We start from the raw sequence: 24829 nt of genomic DNA on the forward strand, positions 1-24829 counted from the left end.
CTAGGGAAGCCTGTACGACCGACAGTAATTGATAGCTGGAATAGAAACAACAAAGAGAACACGCGGGAGACACCACAGTCAACTTTCACAATACCGCGAAGTCCTCAGGATAAAAAGAGACGTCAGGTCTGGGACAGTAACATACGGTGTACGTTCAAAGTTTCGACAGATATATTGGTGAAGACCCTACGGCCGTTGATAAATAAATTTATTCAAAAGTTCCGATAATGAAGACCTTTAATGTGAATGTGGCATCTGTTAGCAAGAACTGCGTAAAAATATAACTTATCAAAAGTGAGGCTGCAAACCAGTGAGAAGGTCAAAAAGTTTTCGAAAGGAATAACTGGGGTGTGCATACTCCCTAGCATATTGTCAGCAAACAAGGAGTAATTAGAGGTGTCGGTATCTCATGAAGTGAAGATGTTGGTTGTACTATAAAGTTACAAAAGTACACAGGTTTTCAAAGCGAGTTACGCAAAATGGAGAAAATGCTCTGGAAACACCAAACGTGTGTATTAAAAGTTGATGCTCAAAATTTAGCTGTATTTGCATACATCTATGGAAACAGGTGTTTTGTAGAGTCTTTTACACCTGCTATGAGACGATGTTTCAAACGGCTATGCTACAGCCACATTAGCTGCCAATGCAAAAGTGGACAAGGTGCGAAAGACATGGTGGACAACACATATCATAGACATACTCGTTTCCATCCATTGTATGTATTTGCTGCCAAGAAGACCGTTTAGTGAAAGACAGAAGATCCCATGAATAGGAAGAAAATACAAGAAGGAGTATAAGAACCTTATAACGCAGCAAGTAATTAAAAATTTCTATAGCTGTCTCTATACTGTACACCATTCATTACGGCAGAATGTCCGAAAAAATACGGCTACAGTGAAGTGATGCATACATAACACGGAAGTACTTCCTTTATTGAAGAATACAGTTAAATCAGACCGGGTAGTGAACATAAGCCAACGACGGCAACTCATCGCAGTTCATGACACAACCTGAAACGAAACAATGGTAATCTGTAACGTGATAACACCAACAACTGGAATGTATATCGCTCAACACACGTACCAAGTCAGCATCCAAACACAGCTAATAATGCAAAACTACAACAGCCCTTAACCTCACAGGCTAAATGTCTCTAAGAGGCAATCCATAGACGATAACAGATTCGTGGGCGGTGTTCAAATTTGGTTCAAATGGCTCGTAGCACTATGGGACTTAACATCTGAGGTCATCATTCCCCTTTTTTTGTCATCAGTCTACTGACTGGTTTGATGCGGCCCGCCACGAATTACTTTCCTGTGCTAACCTCTTCATCTCAGAGTAGCACTTGCAACCTACGTACTCAATTATTTGCTTGACGTATTCCAATCTCTGTCTTCCTCTACAGTTTTTGCCCTCTACAGCTCCCTCTAGTACCATGGAAGTCATTCCCTCATGTCTCAGCAGATGTCCTATCATCCTGTCCCTTCTCCTTATCAGCATTTTCCACATATTCCTTTCCTCTCCGATTCTGCGTAGAACCTCCTCATTCCTTACCTTATCAGTCCACCTAATTTTCAACATTCGTCTATAGCACCACATCTCAAATTCTTCGATTCTCTTCTGTTCCGGTTTTCCCACAGTCCATGTTTCCCTACCATACAATGCTGTACTCCAAAAGTACATCCTCAGAAATTTCTTCCTCAAATTAAGGCCGGTATTTGATATTATTAGACTTCTCTCGGCCAGAAATTCCTTTTTTGCCATAGCGAGTCTGCTTTTGATGTCTTTCTTGTCCCGTTCGTCATTGGTTATTTTACTGCCTAGGTAGCAGAATTCCTTAACTTCATTGACTTCGTGACCATCAATCCTGATGTAAAGTTTCTCGCTGTTCTCATTTCTACTACTTCTCATTACCATCGTCTTTATCCGATTTACTCTCAAACCATACTGTGTACTCATTAGACTGTTCATTCCGTTCAGCAGATCATTTATTTCTTCTTCACTTTCACTCAGGATAGCAATGTCATCAGCGAATCGTATCATTGCTTTTCCTTTCACCTTGTATTTTAATTCCACTCCTGAACCTTACTTTTATTTCCATCATTGCTTCCTCGATGTACAGATTGAAGAGTAGGGGCGAAATGCTACAACCTTGTCTTACTCCCTTCTTAATACGAGCACTTCGTTCTTGATCGTCCACTCTTATTATTCCCTCTTGGTTGTTGTACATATTGTATATGGCCCGTCTCTCCCTATAGTTTACTCCTACTTTTCTCAGAATCTTGCACCATTTTATATTGTCGAACGCTTTTTCCAGATCGACAAATCCTATGAACGTGTCTTGATTTTTCTTTAGCCTTGCTTCCATTATTAGCCGTAACGTCAGAATTGCCTCTCTCGTGCCTTTACTTTTCCTAAAGCCAAACTGATCGTCACCTAGCGCATTCTCAATTTTCTTTTCCATTCTTCTGTATATTATTCTTGTAAGCAGCTCCGATGCATGGGCTGTCAAGCTGATTCTGCGATAATTCTCGCACTTGTCAGCTCTTGCCGTCTTCGGAATTGTGTGGATGATGCTTTTCCGAAAGTCAGATGGTATGTCGCCAGACTCATATATTCTACACACCAACTTGAATAGTGGTTTTGTTGCCACTTCCCCTAATGATTTTAGAAATTCTAATGGAATGTTATCTATCCCTTCTGCCTTATTTGACCGTAAGTCCTCCAAAGCTGTTTTAAATTCCGATTCTAATACTGGATCCCCTATCTCTTCTAAATGGACTCCTGTTTCTTATTCTATTACTTAGAATTACTTAAACCTAACTAACCGAATGACATCACACACATCCATGCCCGAGGCAGGATTCGAACCTGCGACCGTAGCGGTCGTACGGTTCCAGACTGAAGCGCCTAGAACAGCTCGGCCACTTCGGCCGACCCTTGGGAGGTGTCTTCGGCTTAACATTGACTGCAATGGAACATATATAGTTAACGGGCGGTGAAAATATACCACTTCAAGAAATCAGGAGAAGCATAAAACATTACAAAACAAGGTAATGCTTAAAATGTTAAAGAGGAATCCACGATATGTAGTATCCAACCAAGAAAGTTGTCCACAACAATTACATCAAAACCAAGCAAATTTCGCAGCAGTCTCTGAAGCATTGTTTAAGCCTGCGTTGTTGAATGTAAGGGCAGAATGGATGAAATGGGCTGGAATAGCGAATCTTGTCGAGAGCAATCTTATGTACACAAGTCTGCCTGTGCAATATTACCTGACGTAGAGCTTTAAGTTGTAGCAGCTACTGTTTATCCACACGTAAAGAGTTACTGCCCACCTAGAAACAGAGTCCAAGACAGAACACGGGAAAATAGAGATGAGCATGTCGGTGGACCATCACCCCAGGTCCTGGATGGCCGGTGGACTGGTGGGTGGGCATCCAGCAGGCATCTGATGAGACACCAAAGAAATAATTGTGAGAAACAAAGCATTTATTATCCAGAATACATCAGCTGATATGTCATTGCTCCACACAGTTGGTGTTCGAGGGGGGTTGGTGCTGTCCGGGATGTTGCTCGTTGGTGCAGTGGGGAGGGGGAGGGGGGAGGAGGAGTGGAGTCAGTCAGCACATCAACAGCGCCGCAAGGCCGCTGACAGCACAGAGCTAACCTGCTGTTTCACCCACACCAACGTGTGGCTCCTAGCAGCCGTGGAAGAAGACGTCCAGGGCGTGTACGATCTCGATATAGACTATGAACAACAGAAGCAGGCATCAGCAGTGAACCGTGCCAGTAGGGGATCTGTACTGGTATGAGGACAAAGGGCCCAGAGTTTTTATCCCGCTTGCCCTGGCTCATCCTATGTAAAGTAACAGGTACTTGGGCACTCGCTTTTCTTATTTAGGACATAATTAATGGGTAATAATCGTCATTTAACTAGAATTAATCATCTTTAACTGTCACTGTAGTAACCATAATTTATAACCGAGATTATTGACGAGTATTGCAAATTGCAGTCATATTTACCTACGTGTCAGCGTAAAGATGGTAATAAAAAGTAGCAGTCTGCTTTTATTCTACAATATTAATTTTATTGTTAAGCGGTTTTTGGCTTACAACCCATCTTCAGACATTTACTGAATATTATCACCAAAGAAGTTAAAAAGTTTGCAAACAACACTGGAAGATAAGTAACATATCTAGAATGAATAGAGACATACAGTAAGTAACATCTTTGCAATTAAAAATTAAAAATTGAACAGTACATAAATAAACGCTTAGCACAAAATAGGAATAGCATGCATACATAACAGTTTCCATTAATAAACAAAACTAATAAAATAAAATTAGTACTAGACAAGGCTACATCAGGAGGTAAGAAACGCGGAGAGTGATACACAAACCAATTAAAAGAAGAGACAATTATCAATGTAACTTCAGAATACATACGGAAGTTAAGCAATATCAGTTTCTTTTAACTGGTACTTGTATTATTGTCCATGTTTGATACCCCTTGTAATTGTCTCATCAAATACTGTTCATATTTTACTTTGCTCATTTATTTTATGAAAACTGTTACACAGCCACTGCTTTGATTATAATGTTAATGTTAAAATGCAGTACCTCCACACTCTCAAACAGCATGTTCCCTCTAACACCTTTATTTATTTCTGTTTATGTTATTGATATTGCTTAAGAGCGGCGCGTTTCGTCACAGGGTTATTTGCTAAACCTGACAGCGTTTCGGACATGTTTAGCACACTCAAGTGGCAGACTCTGCAAGAGACTCGCTCTGCATCGCGGTGTAGCTTGATGTCCATGTTTCGAGAGGGTGCATTTCTGGATGAGGTATCGAATATATTGCTTTCCCCTACATATACCTCCCGAGGAGATCACGAATGTAAAATTAGAGAGATTCGAGCGCGCACGGAGGCTTTCCGGCAGTCGCTCTACCCGCGAACCATACGCGACTGGAACAGGAAAGGGAGGTAATGACAGTGGCACGTAAGGTACCCTCCGCCACACACCGTTGGGTGGCTTGCGGAGTGTAAATGTAGATGAATCACAGTAATAATAATTTCAAACCAATTCAAGAAATAAGACCATAAAATATTGGCCTTTTTATAAGTTTTAAATTACCCAATTTGAAACAAAGCAGCCAATTAAAATAAGTAAATTAGTTGTTGATGTGTTTCTTCAATACATTAGGCATGCTCTCGAAAGGCTTACACAAAAAATTTACAATAAAACTTATCTTAAGAATACAATATGTATTACACATGAAAGAGAAAATTTCTGCGCGGAGCCTGTTAATCGAAGGCCTCTTGGGTGGCAACAAAATTTCATTTACAAGACCAGTCACATAACATAAAATACTCAGCATGAGCATAGACAACCAAGACGCGCTACTGCAAACGAACAGCAAGCCGTGCTAGGAAATGCTAGAGAGCCGTGCACACGGCTTCACCGAAGCCAGACCCACGCGGCGAGAAACACTCCCTCAGCAACTTAGTACCTGCTGTTAACAGTAGGAGAGACAAGTGTCTGACTAGATTATACTACAAGTGAATTTATGGTTTAATCATGGTTGCACTAACGGTGCGTTTCCAGTAACTCGAACCTCCCTAGGAAATAAGCTTCGCGCCGGCCGAGGTGGCCGAGCGGTTCTAGGCGCTACAGCCTGGAACGGCGCGACCGCTACGGTCGCAGGTTGGAATCCTGCCTCGGGAATGCATGTGTGTGATGTCCTCAGGTTAATTAGGTTTAAGTAGTTCTAGGGACTGATGACCTCAGAAGTTAAGTCCCGTAGTGCTCAGAGCCATTTGAGCCAATAAGCTTCGCCTAGGGAACTACAGAAAGGAATCTGTAGTTTCTTCCAGGAAGGCATGCAATAAAAAACTCGCTAGGTTCTTACCATAAACTAGAGTTTATAACATGCTTAAAAAGGCTGAAAAATAGTGATACCAAAGCTCACCAGCTTCTAAAACATAGTGAGAACAAATACTATAACATAGAAACAGCTGTTTTTATTGCACAAGATTTTTTAAACAAACATTTTTTTTTTAATCAGATAAGGCATAAGCTCCTGATACAGCTGTGCGTGGCACAATACAAAACCTTTACAACATTAACCATGGCATGTTGTTTGAGAGAAAAGGCTGGCCACAAGATTAAGACAAGTTACTTCAAAATCACACAGAGCAGACAGGACAATACGCTGTTCCAAGATCACAAATACAAGTAACAAGGTGTGCATGACGACCCAATGAACATAAACATGAACATCTGTTCAAAGAGCTTGCGGAGCAGGAAATCGGTTCGAAGAGTTGAACAACTATCTGCGCACAACATAAGTGAGTCAGACCTTTGCGCCGGCCGGAGTGACCGAGAGGTTCTAGGCGCTACAGTCGGGAACCGCGCCATCGCTACGGTCGCAGGTTGGAATCCTGCCTCGGGCATGGATGTGTGTGATGTCCTTAGGTTAGTTAGGTTTAAGTAGTTCTAAGTTCTAGGGGACTGATGACTATAAAAGTTAAGTCCCATAGTGCTCAGAGCTATTTGAACCATTCAGACCTCTGCCTCCTGCCCGTTCCTGGCAAAGAACAGCGAACGATGGCCCGGAAAGGACTCCGTGCCGGTCAGCAACGTGTGTCCATTGCTTCAAGCACAGACACTGGCCCCAGCTCCACACTGTGCGAAAACCACCCACCATCTGCCTGCGCCGCAGTCTTTGGAGGCGTCTCCCTTTCTAGACGCAACCCTAGCGGCTGCTTATGAATACCAGGTAAGGCAGTGATAACCGTACGAGAGAGTAATCCGCGTCCTCTTGTGAGACGCCAGCTAAAAGTTATCGAAAGTGAAATGAGCCGCCAAGGCTCGACTTTATTTAAACTTACGCACATCCCGATCAAGTAAAAGTAGCCGTGGGCAAAATGCGCCGTCAGCGTATCCTCCTACACTTTCTCGAATGGTGTGTGGAAAGAACGTATCTTGCTAAAACCTTCATATTACCCCCAATTTCCTTGTTTCGCAAGGCATATGTGAAGGGCACCAGAGGATCAAGTAGGTAAAAAGATGAGGGCTAGTAGAAATCCTTGGGTAACAGAAGAGATATTTAATTTAATTAATGAAAGGAAAAAGATATAAAAATGCATTAAATGAAGCAGGCAAAAAGGAATACAAAAGTCTCAAACATGAGATCGACAGGAAGTGAAGAATGACTAAGCAGGGATGGCTAGAGGACTAATGTAAGGATGTAGAGGCACATATCACTAGGGGTAAGACAGATAATGCCTACAGGAAAGTTAAAGAAACCTTTGAAGAAAAGAGTACCACTTGCATGAATATCAAGAGCTCAGATGGAAACCCAAATCTAAACAAACAAGGGAAACCAGAAAGGTGGAAGGAGTAAGTAGAGGGTCTATAAAATGGCGATGTTCTTGAGGACAATACTATAGAAATGGAAGAGAATGTAGATGAAGATGAAATGGGAGATACGATACTGCGTGAAGAGTTTGAGAGAGCACTGAAAGACCTAAGTCAAAACAAGGCCGCGGGAGTAGACAACTTTCCATTAGAGCTACTGCCGGCCTTGGGAGAGCCGGGCCTAACATCGACTATTGACTTAAGTGTCAGGAAGCCGTTTCTGAAAGTATTTGTATGGAGTGTAGTCATGTATGGAAGTGAAACGTCGACGATAAATAGTTTAGACACGAAGACAATGGAAGCTTTCGAAATGTGGTGCTACAGAAGAATGTTGAAGATTAGATGGGTAGACCACATAACTAACGAGGTATTGAATAGAACGGGAGGGAAGAGAAATTTGTGGCACAACTTGACCAGAAGAAGGGATCGGTTGGTAGGGCATACTGTGAGGCATCAAGGGATCATCAATTTAGTACTGGAGGGCAGTGTGGAGGGTAAAAATCGTAAGGCAGATCAAGATATTAATACAGTAAACAGATTCAGAACGATGTAGGTTGCTGTAGGTACTGGGAGATGAAGAAGCTTGCTGAGGATAGAGTAGCATGGAGAGCTGCATCAAACCAGTCTCAGGACTGAAGACCACAACAGCAACAACACGTGGAAGGAAATAATGTTTCCTTACGACACTTAGAAGAAGTTGTAAAGATGTCATCTCACAGCCCCCCTTTCGCCAGAGCCCCATATTCTCACCATCCAAGAAGCTTACAGTCTTCAACATGTGGTATTTGCACCGACGTGATTTTGAAATGTTATTTATAGTCGTTAGCATAATTCAGGCGATCATCTAACAATGTATCTATACTTTTTTGTGTATTTTTCAGCAAATGAGAGCTCACACTTAAGTATTTTTTAGACCAATCAGAGCACAGAATGGGGTTTATTTGGTATACACAAGCAGGTCGACCAATCACGAACGGAATTCCCGATCAGAACCTCAGTTGAATGCCGCCCCTTTACCCAGTATTATTTCGTGGGAAATACGACGTATTTTTTCTACCAACATAAATCTTTCGTTAGTGGCACATGGAAGTACTGACTCTATCAATGTAATCAATTCATGAGACATGTGAGTGATTCTGTAATCAGTCGAAAACGTGCTACCGAAGCCGCTCCTTGATTGATAATACCACTGTGAAAGTTATGTCATAGAAAAGCGAGAGAGGAGTTAAAATGTTTTCCGTCTTTTAAAAATTTGGAACAAATATTAATGTATCCTTCCTCCGAAACGTATTTGTTCGAAAGTGTGGATGCGTCACACTGACCACCATGTGAAAAGTAGAGAGTAAAGAGGAGAGTAATAAAGAAAGTATTGCTACTTCTATTGCGAATGGTGTAGTATTGACAACTGGATTACCTGCATTGCTGGTTGGGAAGGAGATAAGTTTGGTGATGGTATATCGTGTTTGTATTACGTGCACTTCAACAAATAATTTGCATTACGTTGATGACGTAAATCTGAATTCGCAGAATAAACTGAGACACCAAAAGTTTGCCGTTATGTAGAACGGTTGGCACGTAAATCGACACGTCACCAAGCTGATCTCATTCCACCGTTATTTACACAATTACATAAAAGCTTACATGCTAAGCTGCTGCAAAAGAGAGGACCCGAAGGTAAGTGAGAAAAGGTAGTGAGTCACGCCTGTCTTATTTACAAACGAATTTGTAATTCGCATCACTGAATGCTGTACTAGCTTGTATTGGCATCTTGGGTTCACCTTCATATCGAAATATTTATGGCTAACGTATTTAAAGCGAAACAAATTGATTGTCTATATGCCTCTGAAAGTATCCTAATCTCCTTTCTGAGCTTACACCAGGTGTAGTTTGTTTAAAGATGAGAATTAAGGGGAATAGTGCCGGAGAGCAACCACGAAAAAAGCTTTACTGCTCCTCTTTAATACACGAGGACTGCACAAAAAAAAAGCAGAGGCATGGCACTCTCAAATCATCTGTACTGAATGATAGTCTGCACCGACCAGCCAGAACGTTATGACCACCGACCTACTACCAATGGAGAGCCATCCAGGCGAGGAAACCCACTATCCTGCTTCAGTAGTTCTGCTACCATAGACGTCTTTCAGATGGGCATATAGATGGTAAACAACAACGCAGACACGACCAACAGTGTTGATGTACATCATCTCCTAACATCTGTTTGAGTGAGCATTCTCATAGTGATCTTACAGTGGCAGTAGGTCAGCTATCTGGGTATTGGTGGAAATCAGCTTACATTATGGTAAATTAGAATAGGGGGTAGAGTGCCTGTAGAAAAGAAAATAATATCCAATTATACATTCATAAACTGTGGAGAGGTGTCCAAGTGGCTTGTGGTAGCCACAAGCTTCTCGACAAGGATGCCATCTTTGTGTGTGTGTGTGTGTGTGTGTGTGTGTGTGTGTGTGTGTGTCAGCTTGATAGGGAGAGTGTTGAGTAAGAGCACCAGCTAGGGCTCACCTCACACTGCATATCCCAAAGCAGCTGTCTGTGTATCTTAATCTCACAGGGCTTGGCTATGAAGTTATTATCATAGTTCAGGGACGATATTGCAACAGTTTTCTCTTTTTAAGAATTTTAACCGATTTTAGTTGACCTGTCACAGCTCAATTAGGAATTTCAGCAAACTATATCTATTAAACAGTCAGGATTACAAAAATGGATAAAAGTACATATGTTTGTATGTATGTATCTATGTTCCATATCTCCTAAACCACTGGACTGATTTCAAACAAACTTCGTAACATGACACTTCCTGTCTGGAAAGAATCACTGTGGGGTAAGAACAAGTTACCTATCAAAGGTGTGGGGATGAGTATAAGAAAGCTGAGTAGTCTTCGGCGTGCAAATGTCTAGACTTTATTCATCCATTATTTGAGAATAAAAGCAGTTTGTGACTTGCAACAAACTTCTCACGTACAATCTAATCTTTATGAAAGTTTTCCCATTGATAAATCCCACAAAGAATGAGAGGAAAAATGTTTCTCCCTTAAATTTTCACTGTCCATGCCGTAAAACTGCCACATCACCCGTGAATTTAAATTTACAAATTCTTTGCTATTCCCAAACATTTCTGGCCGTACCCACATATACCGGTGAATATGCCTACAAAATTATATTATTTTATGACACATAGTTCAGGAGATACAGGAAAGCGAAGCTCCAGGGCGAAATTCGATAGAATTAGGCGAATTAGTCTACAAACCTATGTGAAATACGTTAAATATATATTTGTAACTGAAGCTACTTAAGCGTACATGTGCAAAGCAATGGATAAAGGCTCCTTCTAAACCACTGAATCGATTTCCACCAATTTTGTTACACATCTATTTACCGTACGGAAAAAATTTGTAGGAGTAAGAGTCAGCAACTGCCTGTTGGGGTAGGAAAATAATTGGCTAGAAAAGGAGGGGAGAAGGATCTGGACAGACAGAGAGGTAAGGAGTGGGTGGACACAGATAGGGGGAGAGAAGAAGATAGAGAAAGCAAAGAGAAAGAGATAGATAAAGATAGAGGAGGAGGGGTTGGAAGAGAGAGCAAAGGAGGGAGATAGATAAAGATAGAGGAGGAGGGGTTGGAAGAGAGAGCAAAGAAGGGATATGGATAGAAAGTAGGGAGGAGGAGGAGGATAGCGAGAGGGGAGGAGGAGGTGAATAGCAGGAGGAGGAGGGGTTGATAGCGAGAGGGAGAGGAGATGGACAGAGATAGGGGAGTAGGGTAGCGAGGAAGAGATAGTAGGACAGCAGACGATATAATGGTGAGGAGAAGGTGGAGCGAGAGAGGTAGGATAGAGAGAATGAAGAGGAGGAGATGGATAGAGAGAGGTTGGGACAAAGGGAGGCTGAAGAAGGGAACAGGCTTGTAGGTGACTGGAATTAATACATATCTGGCCACTGCTGGGTACCCAGCTAGTATACAGTAGAAATGTAATTTTCACATAACAATAAACATAGCATATCATATTTTGACTGCAGGGTTTTTTTTACTCACATTCATTTGAATATAATTTTACATCATTTGAGAAATCTCACAAGTTACTATCACACCACCAAAGTACCAACAATTTTACATTTCAATTATCAATCACTGGTTCATATTCGCCAACACACATTTTAGTGGGATCGAAATGAAAGAGGAACTCTGCTCGTCCTCAGTGTTATAGACATCATATTCAGTAACAAGTCCTTAATGCACTTCACTTTCTCCAAGCCCCTCACTAAGACACATGACTAAAATGATGTTACTCAGCATACACAATCCAGCACTAAATGAAACAAAAACGCCGGTCGGTGTGGCCGAGCGGTTCTAAGCGCTACAGTCTGGAGCCGCTCGGCAGCTACGGTCACAGGTTAGAATCCTGCCTCGGGCATGGATGTGTGTGGATGTCCTTAGGTTAGTTAGGTTTAAGTAGTTCTAAGTTCTAGTGGATTGATGACCTCAGATGTTAAGTCCCATAGAGCTCAGAGTCATTTGAACCATTTGAACAAAAACTTTACCAGTCATTGTTTATTTATTTCCACGATGTGTTTCAAAGGTTTAAACCTCCATCATCAGGTGGATTTACATTTGTTAGTATGACATTTTTGTGTGTGTTGTGTTACGATTTTTTGGAAGAACTTGCCTCATTTGACATACAAAACTTTTATTCCTCTGTGCCAATAGATCCCACACTACAGATAAGCAATGCCGACCTACAAAAGCACAAAAAAAACCTTTCAACACACAAAAGCACAAAAAAACTCTTTCAACACACATTAAAGAACTAACAGACCTGCTCTAATTTACACTTTCACACAACTATTTAAAGTTTTACAATGAAATCTACAAACAAACAAATGGCCTGGCAATGGGCTCGAATCTTTCCAGATTGCTAGCTGCAATATGTATAAGTAATTTAGAACACAAACTCCTGAATTTCAATCACCATCTCCTCAAAAATATCATCTACTACTACAGATATTTAGATGATACCATCATTTTAATTAAAGGCATTCAATATGACATCAGTCAGTTGAACCAATTATTCAACAACTCCCATAACAATATAAAATTCAAAGTTGAACACCAAGCAGGGGAAAATATAAATGTTTTTGACCTTACCATCAGAATAAAGCATAACAGACATCAGTCTGAAATTTTCCAGAAGCCTACCACAACACATACTACAATCCACAACTCCTCTTGTGACCCCACAGCCCACAAAATGGCAGCATTCAGGTACATAATCAATAGAGCTATCCAATTACCACTCCCTGAAGACATATGTGAACAAGAAATTGAAATAATTAAACAAACAGCTATAGCAAATGGGTATAACAGCTCCATAGTAGACATCCTAAGTGACTCAACAGTAGCAAAGCAATCTCAAGACAAAAACCAAGAAGAAAATAACTTCTTCCATAAAATCTCCTTTCTAGGTAACATTTCATATCAGATTTACCATGTCTTCAAACGAGAAGGCATAAGGATATCCTTTACCACAGACAACAAGATTGGACAAAAGTTACACCAAAACATCAGCACACGAAATCCACTTCATCACACAGCTGTGAACAAACTTCAGTGTTTGGACTATGACTGCTTGTACATAGGCCAGACAGGCAGATCATTTGAGATTAGATTCAAAGAACACATGGTAGCACTTAAAAACAAAGTATGGCATACATGAGCAATAACCACCCACGTGTATGAAACAAAACACCATCTTAACAACACAAGTATCAGCATCCTACACATCCAACCAAAATTAACCCTTTCCACCCTCTCTCTCCCTCTCACTTTCTCTTCCTCTCAGTCTGTGAATCCCAACCAAAACTGTTATTTGTGTTTAATTCTACCACTGTAACCAACATGATTATTGTACTGAAAGTTTTCATTTAATGTCAATATGGTAAAACCTAACCTACAATTTTCGCATTTAAAGACATCTCAGCACCATCTGCAATGGCATTCCAGCTGAGTCCACGCTGTGCTCATAGTGATTCTCTTCTAAGCATTTTGCAGAACTTACATCCAACTCATAGTACAGTGTCAATAACTACAGAATAAGCACCAGAGCCAACCACTCTACGTCAAGCATCATCCACCATCGCAAATACTTTTGCAGCAAAATGATTGTTGGTGGTGTGAAATTCTTGAGAATAAAAGAACCATGTCGTACCTGGCTCTGATACTGCAGCTATCAGCACTCAGACTGAGACTGATTTTGTTTCTAACCATACACATCTAGATTCTCTGCAAGAACAGACCACTACCAGCCACACCTCTTGCTCCCTGTTGGCTTACAAAACTGGTGGGATTATTAGGAAAGACGTAAATTTATATACAGATATGCAATTACTCCCCCCCCCCCCCCCACATACCACGAATACAGTTTGTATGTGTTTAACACTCATGTAGATGATCGAAGCAACGGCATCCAATTTGATCTAAAGAATCTAACACTGTGTGTGTCTAAACAAGAACAACAACAGTATTTACTATGTACCAGTTACCTGAATACGTTCGTGTAAATTGTCATGTAGACTCCAGCAGAGACGAATAGGAGCAAAGATAATATTCATGTCAGACCCACAGTAGTAGCAGTGTGGCAATCACATAAAGTGTGTGTCTAAATTGCAGGTATGTGAGTCTTACTAGTGATAACTCAGAAGTTACTTACTTACCTGCTGCACACATGTTCGTTGGTAAAGAGCAAATCTAGATAGGACACGGATGCAAGTAAATAACAATACTATATTTACAAGCTTAACGTTGGAGCGCCATATTTCCCAAAGAGCTGTCTCCTATTAGCCTTAAATTCAGCGTGCATTGCATTCAGTCAATAGGCTGTAGAAATTCATTGGAATACCGTCAGTAAATTCAGCCCCCATGGACTTGATAGCGTTAACGCTTAAACACTTCGTTATAGACAGAATTCAAGCACTGATGGATTGGTCCACTTGGTCTATATCTATGCTGTTGTTTTTCAGACAGTCAATAAAATTCATAGTACATACTCTCCCCCCCACCCCCCCTTACAGAAAGACACAAGCTGCACAACCTACCTGTTCTAACTGATGATTGGTAATAAATTTCCTTCGTTTCACGACTATGATCACAAATTTTTATGTAATCAGGCTACAGGTTTCGGTTTATAATGATCACCTTAAGATCTGTTTTATAAAAACATGTCCTAATTACTAGAACCATATTAGGACATTCTTTTACAAAACAGATTGAAGAGGTCATTGTAGACCGAAACCGTTAGTCTGATGACATAAATATTTGTGAGCATAGACGAGTTGTAAAGGAAATTTATTCTATTTTCAGGTCAGTGTTCAGTTCTCGACCATGTTTCAGCTTATGATAACAATGCATAATACAAGTCTTTAATTTTAACAACATTTCAATGTTTTAGATATATTTTTGTGCTACATAAAGTTAATTCTAGCATAGCCTCACCATATGTACCTACTGCGCACACTTTACAATTAAACCTGTGAATGTCAGTTGGAGTATGAGATGTCTTATTCTGATTGGAAAACAAGAAGAAATAGGAACATAAAATTAATTAATCCTCCCACGAATTATAACTTAATCAACTCTCAACCAGCTGACTGAGAGTTTTAAAATATCCTCTAAAGTCTCCAAGCAACTGTTCTGCAATGCTTCTGTACGCAACAGACAGCTTACGTACTCGTGCATCTGCAACTGCTTGATCAGAAACACGCTAAAATATTTTAAAAAGCAATACTGCGATCCATGGGGTAATTGTAGCAATTACTGCCATAAATTTATACGTAGAAATTCAATGATCGGGAAGGGTTTGGTCAACTAACCTTGCGATGTAAAGAAAAATGAAAGAAACCAGTGAAAACTTTCAATTTACTATGTTCAGAACATTGAAGATATAAATGCTGACAAACTTTACACAGACTTTTAATTGTTCCACAATGTCTATACTCAATAAACACAATTCTGGCTACAACAAAAAGATACGACTGCTGATCTGAGTGTATCCTTACAGAAATTTCACAGAATCCCCCCCCCCCCCCCCCCCCCCCAGTGCGCAAGCAAGCAACAACTACGTGAAGCGAAAGGGCAAGTTACCAAAACATCCTAAATTAATACCAAAGTCTCCTCCGGCGCTACCAGCACGATCACGGCAGGATGTGACCTCTCACGTCGTGGGGTTTCTCTCCACCGCACTCTATTTCCGATCACTTCCGACTTCCCTCGACAACTACTCGCTCGCTATTCAATTAATCCCAAATACTCGCCTTTCTGAATACTAAAATTGAAATTCCACCAGATCAATAGATGACCTACACCGAGGTATGAGCGCGATTTCCCATCCGCACAAAGCTGGGATGGCATTCCAATACTGGAGAGCCTCAGAAATACTGACAGTTTACGAAGGGGAAAATGTTCTTGAAGGCGTGGACTGAAGTTTGTGTCACGGAGGGCATTGGAGAAGGGTAGTTCATGCAGCTGGATTAGCCACACTGCTACAGTGGTGTGATGGTTATCACATCTGCGAAGTAAGCATGAGACCATGGTTCGAGTTCTGGGCGTGGTACAAAATTTAATTCGTTTCTGAAGCTTCTATCATCATCGAAGATACAGTTGAGACTTACTTGACTCAACGAAAATGTAAGTCCATCAGACTAAAATTTATGTTGGCCTTCCGTCTTACATCATTCTGGGTAACTGCTCCTGCATATGCGTTGGTTGTGACCTATTATAACCATTGATCGTCGATGATTTAATTAAACAATGCCATGTGTTAATGGTGACAGGCGACACTTCAGTTAAGTTACCTATAGGGTACGAGCACAACCACCACCACCTACTTACCGTGGTTGTGTTGCAGGTGAAGAGTGGCAGCTCGAGGACAAAAGCAGCGCCACTCTCAACGTGGACACTGACTGCATGCAGCTGTTGGCGAACGCGCTGGACCACCCCACGTGTCCACTGGAGGACCTGCCACCAGAAACCATCAAGCAGCGCCAGCAGTGTCGCGTGCAGCTGTGGGACGACATGGCGCAGAGATGGCCCCACATACCTGTCACCAGCTACCTGGCCTACACGCAGAGGGCGAACGTCAACCTATGTCTACTCGCTTGGATGACAGTCAACTCGTTCAGCATTTGTCAGGATGTCCCCTTTAGTATCACACAGTCAGTGCATGATGCTCGCTGCTATTTTGATACTCCTGACAACGAATCGTGTCTGGAATCGAAGGTTACAGATGCGATCTGCTCCGTTTCCAGAGCTATTCTATTGCAGAAGTGTCACGATTTTTATTCCTCTGAGCGTGTCGAGGATTGCAGTGTAGGCCTAGTACTTGAAACAAAAGATCGATATGGATCACTGAAATATACATCTTACGAAGAAGGAAGGCCAACGGGAACAACACTGAACTACAAAGACAGTTTGAACAGAGCCACCTTGAAATACAAGAATTTTAAAATCGATTTTTTAAAACCTTTAGAAATCTCGTTCATAGCAGTAAATTTTTTTTTCCGCTTTTTGACTGCCGCAGTATACGTGTACCTTCCCGTTTTACGTAATTTACCTGGGAAAATATTCTTGTCCTTTCAGATCACAGGTATCATCCAGATCTTGTGTTCAGAGGTCGTGTATCGTATGACAGGTGTCCTCGACTTACCTACAATCGTACTGATTGATAGCTCCCTCACGCTTCTCAGCTGTATCTGGCTAAACACATTCTGTTACCAAATGTACGCTTGCGTTCGTCATCTGAGACTTCCTAACGATCTTCTACCTGCTGAGGCAAGCGAAGTATTCCGTCGTCAGGTGTTCTATGCACTAATGCCTTGGATTATAGCATGCACAGTATGTACTGCATTTGAAAAATCAAACAATTATTACTTGATCCACAGTCGAATAATATTTCTCGTGTGTATTTCGCTGTCAGTAGCTTTCAATTTGCTTTGTCTAGGACTGGCGGGGTACTTGTTTATCCGAACTCGGAACTCCTTGCAGCAACTCAAAATATCTACAAACAATAAATTTGCCTCAAAGAAACAACTTGTTTTTATGTCAGTTAAGGCTGTTATTTTAAGCGGAATAGGTATAATAATTAGAATTGGGCTCCACCAGGCAGAAGGTATTGCACAGCTTGTGTACTATGTTCATATAGCTACGATGGTTCAGGGACCACTGCTGTTCGTTTTTTTCATTTGCAACGAGTCAACGCTCCCTGTACTCAGGAACAGATTATTGGCAGTTTGGTATCCGGACATCATCGTTCCCGGGCAGGAGCTCTGTTCGTCGGCAGAGCGAAATCTGGCAAACAGAATCAACGTACAGTTTCCGACAGCGGAAATTTCACTGTAATCCCCACGAATAAAGGTTTGTCTTCATTGTAGATGTGACCAGCCGTAAAGGTTGAATCTAGCTGATGCGTCAGTATGAACTGGAACCGATATCGTACAGCAAGTGCCTCAGTTTTCTCATTTGTTAATTATACGTAAACAGGGGCTTATTTGTACATACTCGTGTCTGCCCAAAGATTTTAATGCACTGAGATTAAGTAGTTACTAAAACTGAGTCTGAATAAAAATAAGAGGTAAGGTTTTGCCCCACTTCTTGTACCCAACCATATGACGAATTATTGACAGGAATTTTTTATGTTACACTTCTAATAGGACAGTCCGAGATTCGATCTTCGACTGTTCCTCAGAACTATATTTTTATGGAAATTTTGCAGGACTTTCTTCTCCATCAGTGCTTCGTTTACATGATAATTATTGTAACACCTTAAAATCTATGTTGAGATGGAATTTTTGATTGTGTCTTTAACTTTTTATATATCCTTTTCATTAAAATTGTTGATGTTATCTTAAATATGTAAATTTTACATATCTGTGCAAAAATTGTACATGCGTATGATTTTCATGCCACGACAAATTAATACTGACATAATATCAGGGGAGCAGGGAGAGATGGAGAGATCTGAAGGGCATTAGCTTGCCGATACGCGTTCAGTGGAGTTCGTGTGCTGATTAGTGGCTCGATTCGAGAGAGTAGCGCAAAAAGTCATAGAGCAGGATACTAATAAATAACTACTCCCTGAAATGTGGTTTGAACTCAACGCGAAATGTTAAGGGACAGGGATTGGAGAAAAAACGTTTTGGGACAGTATGGTGACTCGTTCAGCGAAAGATACTTAAAGGTATGACAGAAGAGAGTAAAAATCAAAGTGTGTTCCTTGCGCTAATCTTAAATGATGAGAAACACTATTTAAAAGGGTGCTTGTATTAACAGCACTGGGGAAACAAATACTTTTGCCAGAAGTGAAACTATAAGAGCATACGTTTTCCAGGTGTAATACTATATGAATGCAGTGTGTCTTTGTCCAAGATAATGTGATTTGTAACCAATAAACGGTCAGCGATTTGTTAAAACCAAAACTGAGTAGGCACACTATGCAAATAAAATCGGTGTCTCTGTGCATTTTATATCCATCCCATCTGAAAATCTTAGCATACAAGGAGCTACATAGACTTCATTTTCGCTGTCATATTACAACGAATACCACTGTTGTAGCAGGCACAAATAATCTTGACAACGAAGGAGGAGTTGCCATATGGGATACAGCGGAACCAGTACCCGCAGCACCACTCTCCATATTCATACGTCACGCGGCAGGTGCCCTGGGGTACAGTAATGGCAGATGGTGCTACAAACTTGTGTTGCACGTAGCTTTGTAGCCGGCGTCACCATGTTAGATCCCCAAACAAATAAACAGACTGCTTTTAACGATTGATTTCTGTGATCTTACTTTCTGTTGTAAGCAGTAAATACACTATGTGATCAAAAGTATCCGTAAACCTGACTGAAAATGACTTACAACTACGTGGCACCCTCGATCGGTAATGCTGGAATTCAATATGTTGTTGGCCAACCCTTAACCTTGATTCGTCACTCCACACAACGTTTTTCCACTGCTCAATCGACCAATGTTTACGCACCTTACACCAAGCGAGACATGGTATTTACCGGCGTGATGTTTGGCTTATGAGCAGCCACTCGACAGTGTAATCCATGTTTTCTCACCTCCCTCCTCCCTGTATTAGTACTTGCAGTGGATCCTGATACACATTGAAATACGATTGTGATGGTCTGGCTAGAAGTCTGCCTATTGACATTACGACCCTCTTCAAATATCGGCGGTCTCAGTCAGTCAACAGACGAGGTCGACCTGTACGCTTTTGTGCTGTAGGTGTGCCTTCACGTTTCTACTTCACTATCACTTCGGAAACAGTGGACCTAGGGATGTTTTTGGAGTGAGGAAATCACGCGTACAGACGTATGACACAAGTGACACCCAATCACCTGACCACGTTCGAAGTCCGTGAGTTGCGCGAAGCATCCCATTCTGCTCTCTCACGATGTCTAATGACCACTGAGGTCTCTGATATGGAGTACCTGGCAGTAGGTGGGAGCACAATGCACCTAATATGAAAAACTATGTTTTTGAGGGTGTCCGGATACTTTTGATCACATAGTGTATCACAGAGCTTCCTTGAATAACGCAGAGCAATAAGTGTTTTTACACATTTCCCTGGTATGTGTATTTGATCCAGTAATACGAAGTACCCCATCGCACGTTAACGCGCCCACTGCCGGGGCAAGGTCACCGCCTGATCGAATCAAAGCGGTGAGAAGTCGGAGTGCCGATCAGCCTGGATATGGTTTCTACATGGTTTCCCACTGGGCATGTACGACGCTGGTTTCAGTGATCGGCCTCAGGTACACTTTATGCAAACATTCAGAACACTTCCTCACTTCATTCTGGAATTTACTCTAAACTCAGGCAGATTGGATGCACTGTTTCTGTCCTGAGGGGTGAACTGGAAGACTGACGACCTTAGCTCTTTAGATCCCCTTAAACACCTAAATCAGAATCACAATACGACCTTTTTGGTCTCATTAATATAACAGCGTCTTGAGGACAGAAGCATGCGATGTGAAAAGTATGTGTTAGTGAACTGTCATTTTCCGTAATGTGAACTGACGAAACAGATCTTCATTCTCTTTCCTCTCGCTGTCTTAGGACGAATTCCAGTCTTTGCTTATCAAGCTTTCAGGCATGGACTGATAGGAAATCAACATCTGAGGGCCCGAGCGGAAGCTAGTTCGAAAATTTATATCATACAGGGAGTGAGCGCATTTCCCCAATGAGGTGAATAATTAGCGATCAAAGGGGACTCTGTTACGAGAGACGCTATCGTGAATATGTATACGATTCTCATGCTAATGACTGCCAATTGCTAGACGCCATTTGTAAAACAGATTGGAGCTGATTTATTTGACGAGTATAGACAGAGCTGAAGAAGCCACTGGTGTAAGTTTCCGGAAAAATGTGCTGATTAATTATTTCCAGAAGTTTAATTTGTGGGAAATGAACATGTGGCAAGCTTCTATATAGGAGCTTTGGAGAGTTGGTTAGTGATGTTTACTGATGAATCTGCTGGCACAGGCACGGAAAGTTAGGACGCGTTTTCCTGCAATCAAGAGAAACCTGCTATACATCTACGCTTCATGTAACCAAACGCGGATTGAATAGCACCGCATCATTGTCCGAGGATTCTATATGAGTTCATGTTTATGAGCAGTAAATTCACAGGCGAAGGCCGGAGTGGCCAAGCGGTTCTAGGCGCTACAGTGTGGAACCACGCGACCGCTACGATCGCAGGTTCGAATCCTGCCTCAGGCATGGATGTGTGTAATGGCCTTACGTTAGTTAGGTTTATGTAGTAATAAGTTCTACGGGACTGATGACCTCAGATGTTCTACATCTACATCTACATCCATACTCCGCAAGCCACCTGACGGTGTGTGGCGGAGGGTACCCTCAGTACCTCTATCTGTTTTCCCCTCTATTCCAGTCTCATATTGCTCGTGGAAAGAAGGACTGTCGGTATGCTTCTGTGTGGGCTCTAATCTCTCTGATTTTATCCTCATGGTCTCTTCGCTAGATATACGTAGGAGGGAGCAATATGCTGCTTGACTCTTCGGTGAAGGTATGTTCTCGAAACTTTAACAAAAGCCCGTAACGAGCTACTGAGCGTCTCTCCTGCAGAGTCTTCCACTGTAGTTTATCTGTCATCTCCGTAACGCTTTCGCGATTACTAAATGATCCTGTAACGAAGCGCGCTGCTCTCCGTTGGATCTTCTCTATATCTTCTATCAATCCTATCTGCTACGGATCGCACACTGCTGAGCAGTATTCGAGCAGTGGGCGAACAAGAGTACTGTAACCTACTTCCTTTGTTTTCGGATTGCATTTCCTTAGGATTCTTCCAATGAATCTCAGTCTGGCATCTGCTTTACCGACGATCAACTTTATATGATCATTCCATTTTAAATCACTCCTAATGCGTACTCCCAGATAATTTATGGAATTAACTGCTTCCAGTTGCTGACCTGCTATTTTGTAGCTAATTGATAAGGGATCTATCTTTCTATGTGTTCGCGGTACACTACACTTGTCTACATTGAGACACAACTGCCTTTCCCAGCACCATGCGTCAATTCGCTGAAGATCCTCCTGCATTTCAGTACAATTTTCCATTGTTACAACGTCTCGATACAACACAGCATCAGCTGCAAATGCCTCAGTGAACTACCGATGTCATCCACCAGGTCATTTATGTATATTGTGAATAGCAATCCTATGACACTCCCCTGCGGCACACCTGAAATCACTCTTACTTCGGAAGATTTCTCTCCATTGAGAATGACATGCTGCGTTCTGTTATCCAGGAACTTCTCAATCCAGTCACACAATTGGTCTGATGGTCCATATGCTCTTATTTTGTTCGACTGTGGCGAACTGTATCGAACGCTTTGCGGAAGTCAAGAAACACGGCTTCTACCTGTTAACCCGTGTCTATGGCCCTCTGAGTCTCGTGGACGAATAGCGCGAGCTGGGTTTGACACGACCGTCTTTTTCGAAACCCATGCTGATTCCTACAGTGTAGATTTCTAGTCTTCAGAAAAGTCATTATGGTCGAACATAATATTTATTTATTTATTTATGCATTTATTCCTCCCCCCCATGAACCATGGACCTTGCCGTTGGTGGGGAGGCTTGTGTGCCTCAGCGATACAGATGGCCGTACCGTAGGTGCAACCACAACGGAGGGGTATCTGTTGAGAGGCCAGACAAACGTGTGGTTCCTGAAGAGGGGCAGCAGCCTTTTCAGTAGTTGCAGGGGCAACAGTCTGGATGATTGACTGATCTGGCCTTGCAACATTAACCAAAACGGCCTTGCTGTGCTGGTACTGCGAACGGCTGAAAGCAAGGGGAAACTACAGCCGTAATTTTTCCCGAGGACATGCAGCTTTACTGTATGATTAAATGATGATGGCATCCTCTTGGGTAAAATATTCCGGAGGTAAAATAGTCCCCCATTCGGATCTCCGGGCGGGGACTACTCAGGAGGATGTCGTTATCAGGAGAAAGAAAACTGGCATTCTACGGATCGGAGCGTGGAATGTCAGATCCCTTAATCGGGCAGGTAGGTTAGAAAATTTAAAAAGGGAAATGGATAGGTTAAAGTTAGATATAGTGGGAATTAGTGAGGTTCGGTGGCAGGAGGAACAAGACTTCTGGTCAGGTGACTACAGGGTTATAAACACAAAATCAAATAGGGGTAATGCAGGAGTAGGTTTAATAATGAATAGGAAAATAGGAATGCGGGTAAGCTACTACAAACAGCATAGTGAACGCATTATTGTGGCCAAGATAGATACGAAGCCCACACCTATTACAGTAGTACAAGTTTATATGCCAACTAGCTCTGCAGATGATGAAGAAATTGAAGATATGTACGATGAAATAAAAGAAATTATTCAGATAGTGAAGGGAGACGAAAATTTAATAGTAATGGGTGACTGGAATTCGAGTGTAGGAAAACGGAGAGAAGGAAACATAGTAGGTGAATATGGATTGGGGCTAAGAAATGAAAGAGGAAGCCGCCTAGTAGAATTTTGCACAGAGCACAACTTGATCATAGCTAACACTTGGTTTAAGAATCATGAAAGAAGGTTGTATACGTGGAAGAACCCTGGAGATACTAAAAGGTATCAGATAGATTATATAATGGTAAGACAGAGATTTAGGAACCAGGTTTTAAGTTGTAAGACATTTCCAGGGGCAGATGTGGACTCTGACCACAATCTATTGGTTATGACCTGTAGATTAAAACTGAAGAAACTGCAAAAATGTGAGAAATTAAGGAGATGGGACCTGGATAAACTGAAAGAACCAGAGGTTGTACAGAGTTTCAGAGAGAGCATAAGGGAACAATTGACAGGAATAGGGGAAAGAAATACAGTAGAAGAAGAATGGGTAGCTCTGAGGGATGTAGTAGTGAAGGCAGCAGAGGATAAAGTAGGTACAAAGACGAGGGCTGCTAGAAATCCTTGGGTAACAGAAGAAATATTGGATTTAATTGATGAAAGGAGAAAATATAAAAATGCAGTAAATGAAGCAGGCAAAAAGGAATACAAACGTCTCAAAAATGAGATCGACAGGAAGTGCAAAATGGCTAAACAGGGATGGCTAGAGGACAAATGTAAGGATGTAGAAGCTTATCTCACTAGGGGTAAGATATATACTGCCTACAGGAAAATTAGAGAGACCTTTGGAGAGAAGAGAACCACGTGTATGAATATCAAGAGCTCAGATGGCAGCCCAGTTCTAAGCAAAGAAGGGAAGGCAGAAAGGTGGAAGGAGTATATAGAAGGCTTATACAAGGGCGATGTACTTGAGGACAATATTATGGAAATAGAAGAGGATGTAGATGAAGACGAAATGGGAGATACGATACTGCGTGAAGAGTTTGACAGAGCACTGAAAGACCTGAGTCGAAACAAGGCCCCAGGAGTAGACAACATTCCATTAGAACTACTGACGGCCTTGGGAGAGCCAGTCATGACAAAACTCTACCAGCTGGTGAGAAAGATGTATGAGACAGGCGAAATACCCTCAGACTTCAAGAAGAATATAATAATTCCAATCCCAAAGAAAGCAGGTGCTGACAGATGTGAAAATTACCGAACTATCAGTTTAATAAGCCACGGCTGCAAAATACTAACGCGAATTCTTTACAGACGAATGGAAAAACTGGTAGATGCAGACCTCGGGGAGGATCAGTTTGGATTCCGTCGAAATGTTGGAACACGTGAGGCAATACTGACCTTACGACTTATCTTAGAAGAAAGATTAAGAAAAGGCAAACCTACGTTTCTAGCATTTGTAGACTTAGAGAAAGCTTTTGACAATGTTGACTGGAATACTCTTTTTCAAATTCTAAAGGTGGCAGGG

At 41.7% G+C, this 24829-nt stretch overlaps 1 protein-coding gene across 1 annotated transcript in view; it reads left to right on the forward strand.

Annotated features, from left to right (window-relative positions):
- Window positions 1-18380, forward strand: part of LOC126284961 (uncharacterized) — a 171524-nt gene extending 153144 nt beyond the window's left edge. Inside the window, exon 6 of the mRNA XM_049984235.1 lies at window positions 16337-18380. Coding sequence (XP_049840192.1) covers window positions 16337-17826 — 1490 coding nt within the window. The 3' untranslated portion in view covers window positions 17827-18380. The remainder of the gene's footprint in view (window positions 1-16336) is intronic.
- The last annotated feature ends 6449 nt before the right edge of the window (window positions 18381-24829 follow it).

This window comes from Schistocerca gregaria, chromosome 8, assembly GCF_023897955.1.
Source record: "Schistocerca gregaria isolate iqSchGreg1 chromosome 8, iqSchGreg1.2, whole genome shotgun sequence".
NCBI lineage: Eukaryota > Metazoa > Arthropoda > Insecta > Orthoptera > Acrididae > Schistocerca > Schistocerca gregaria.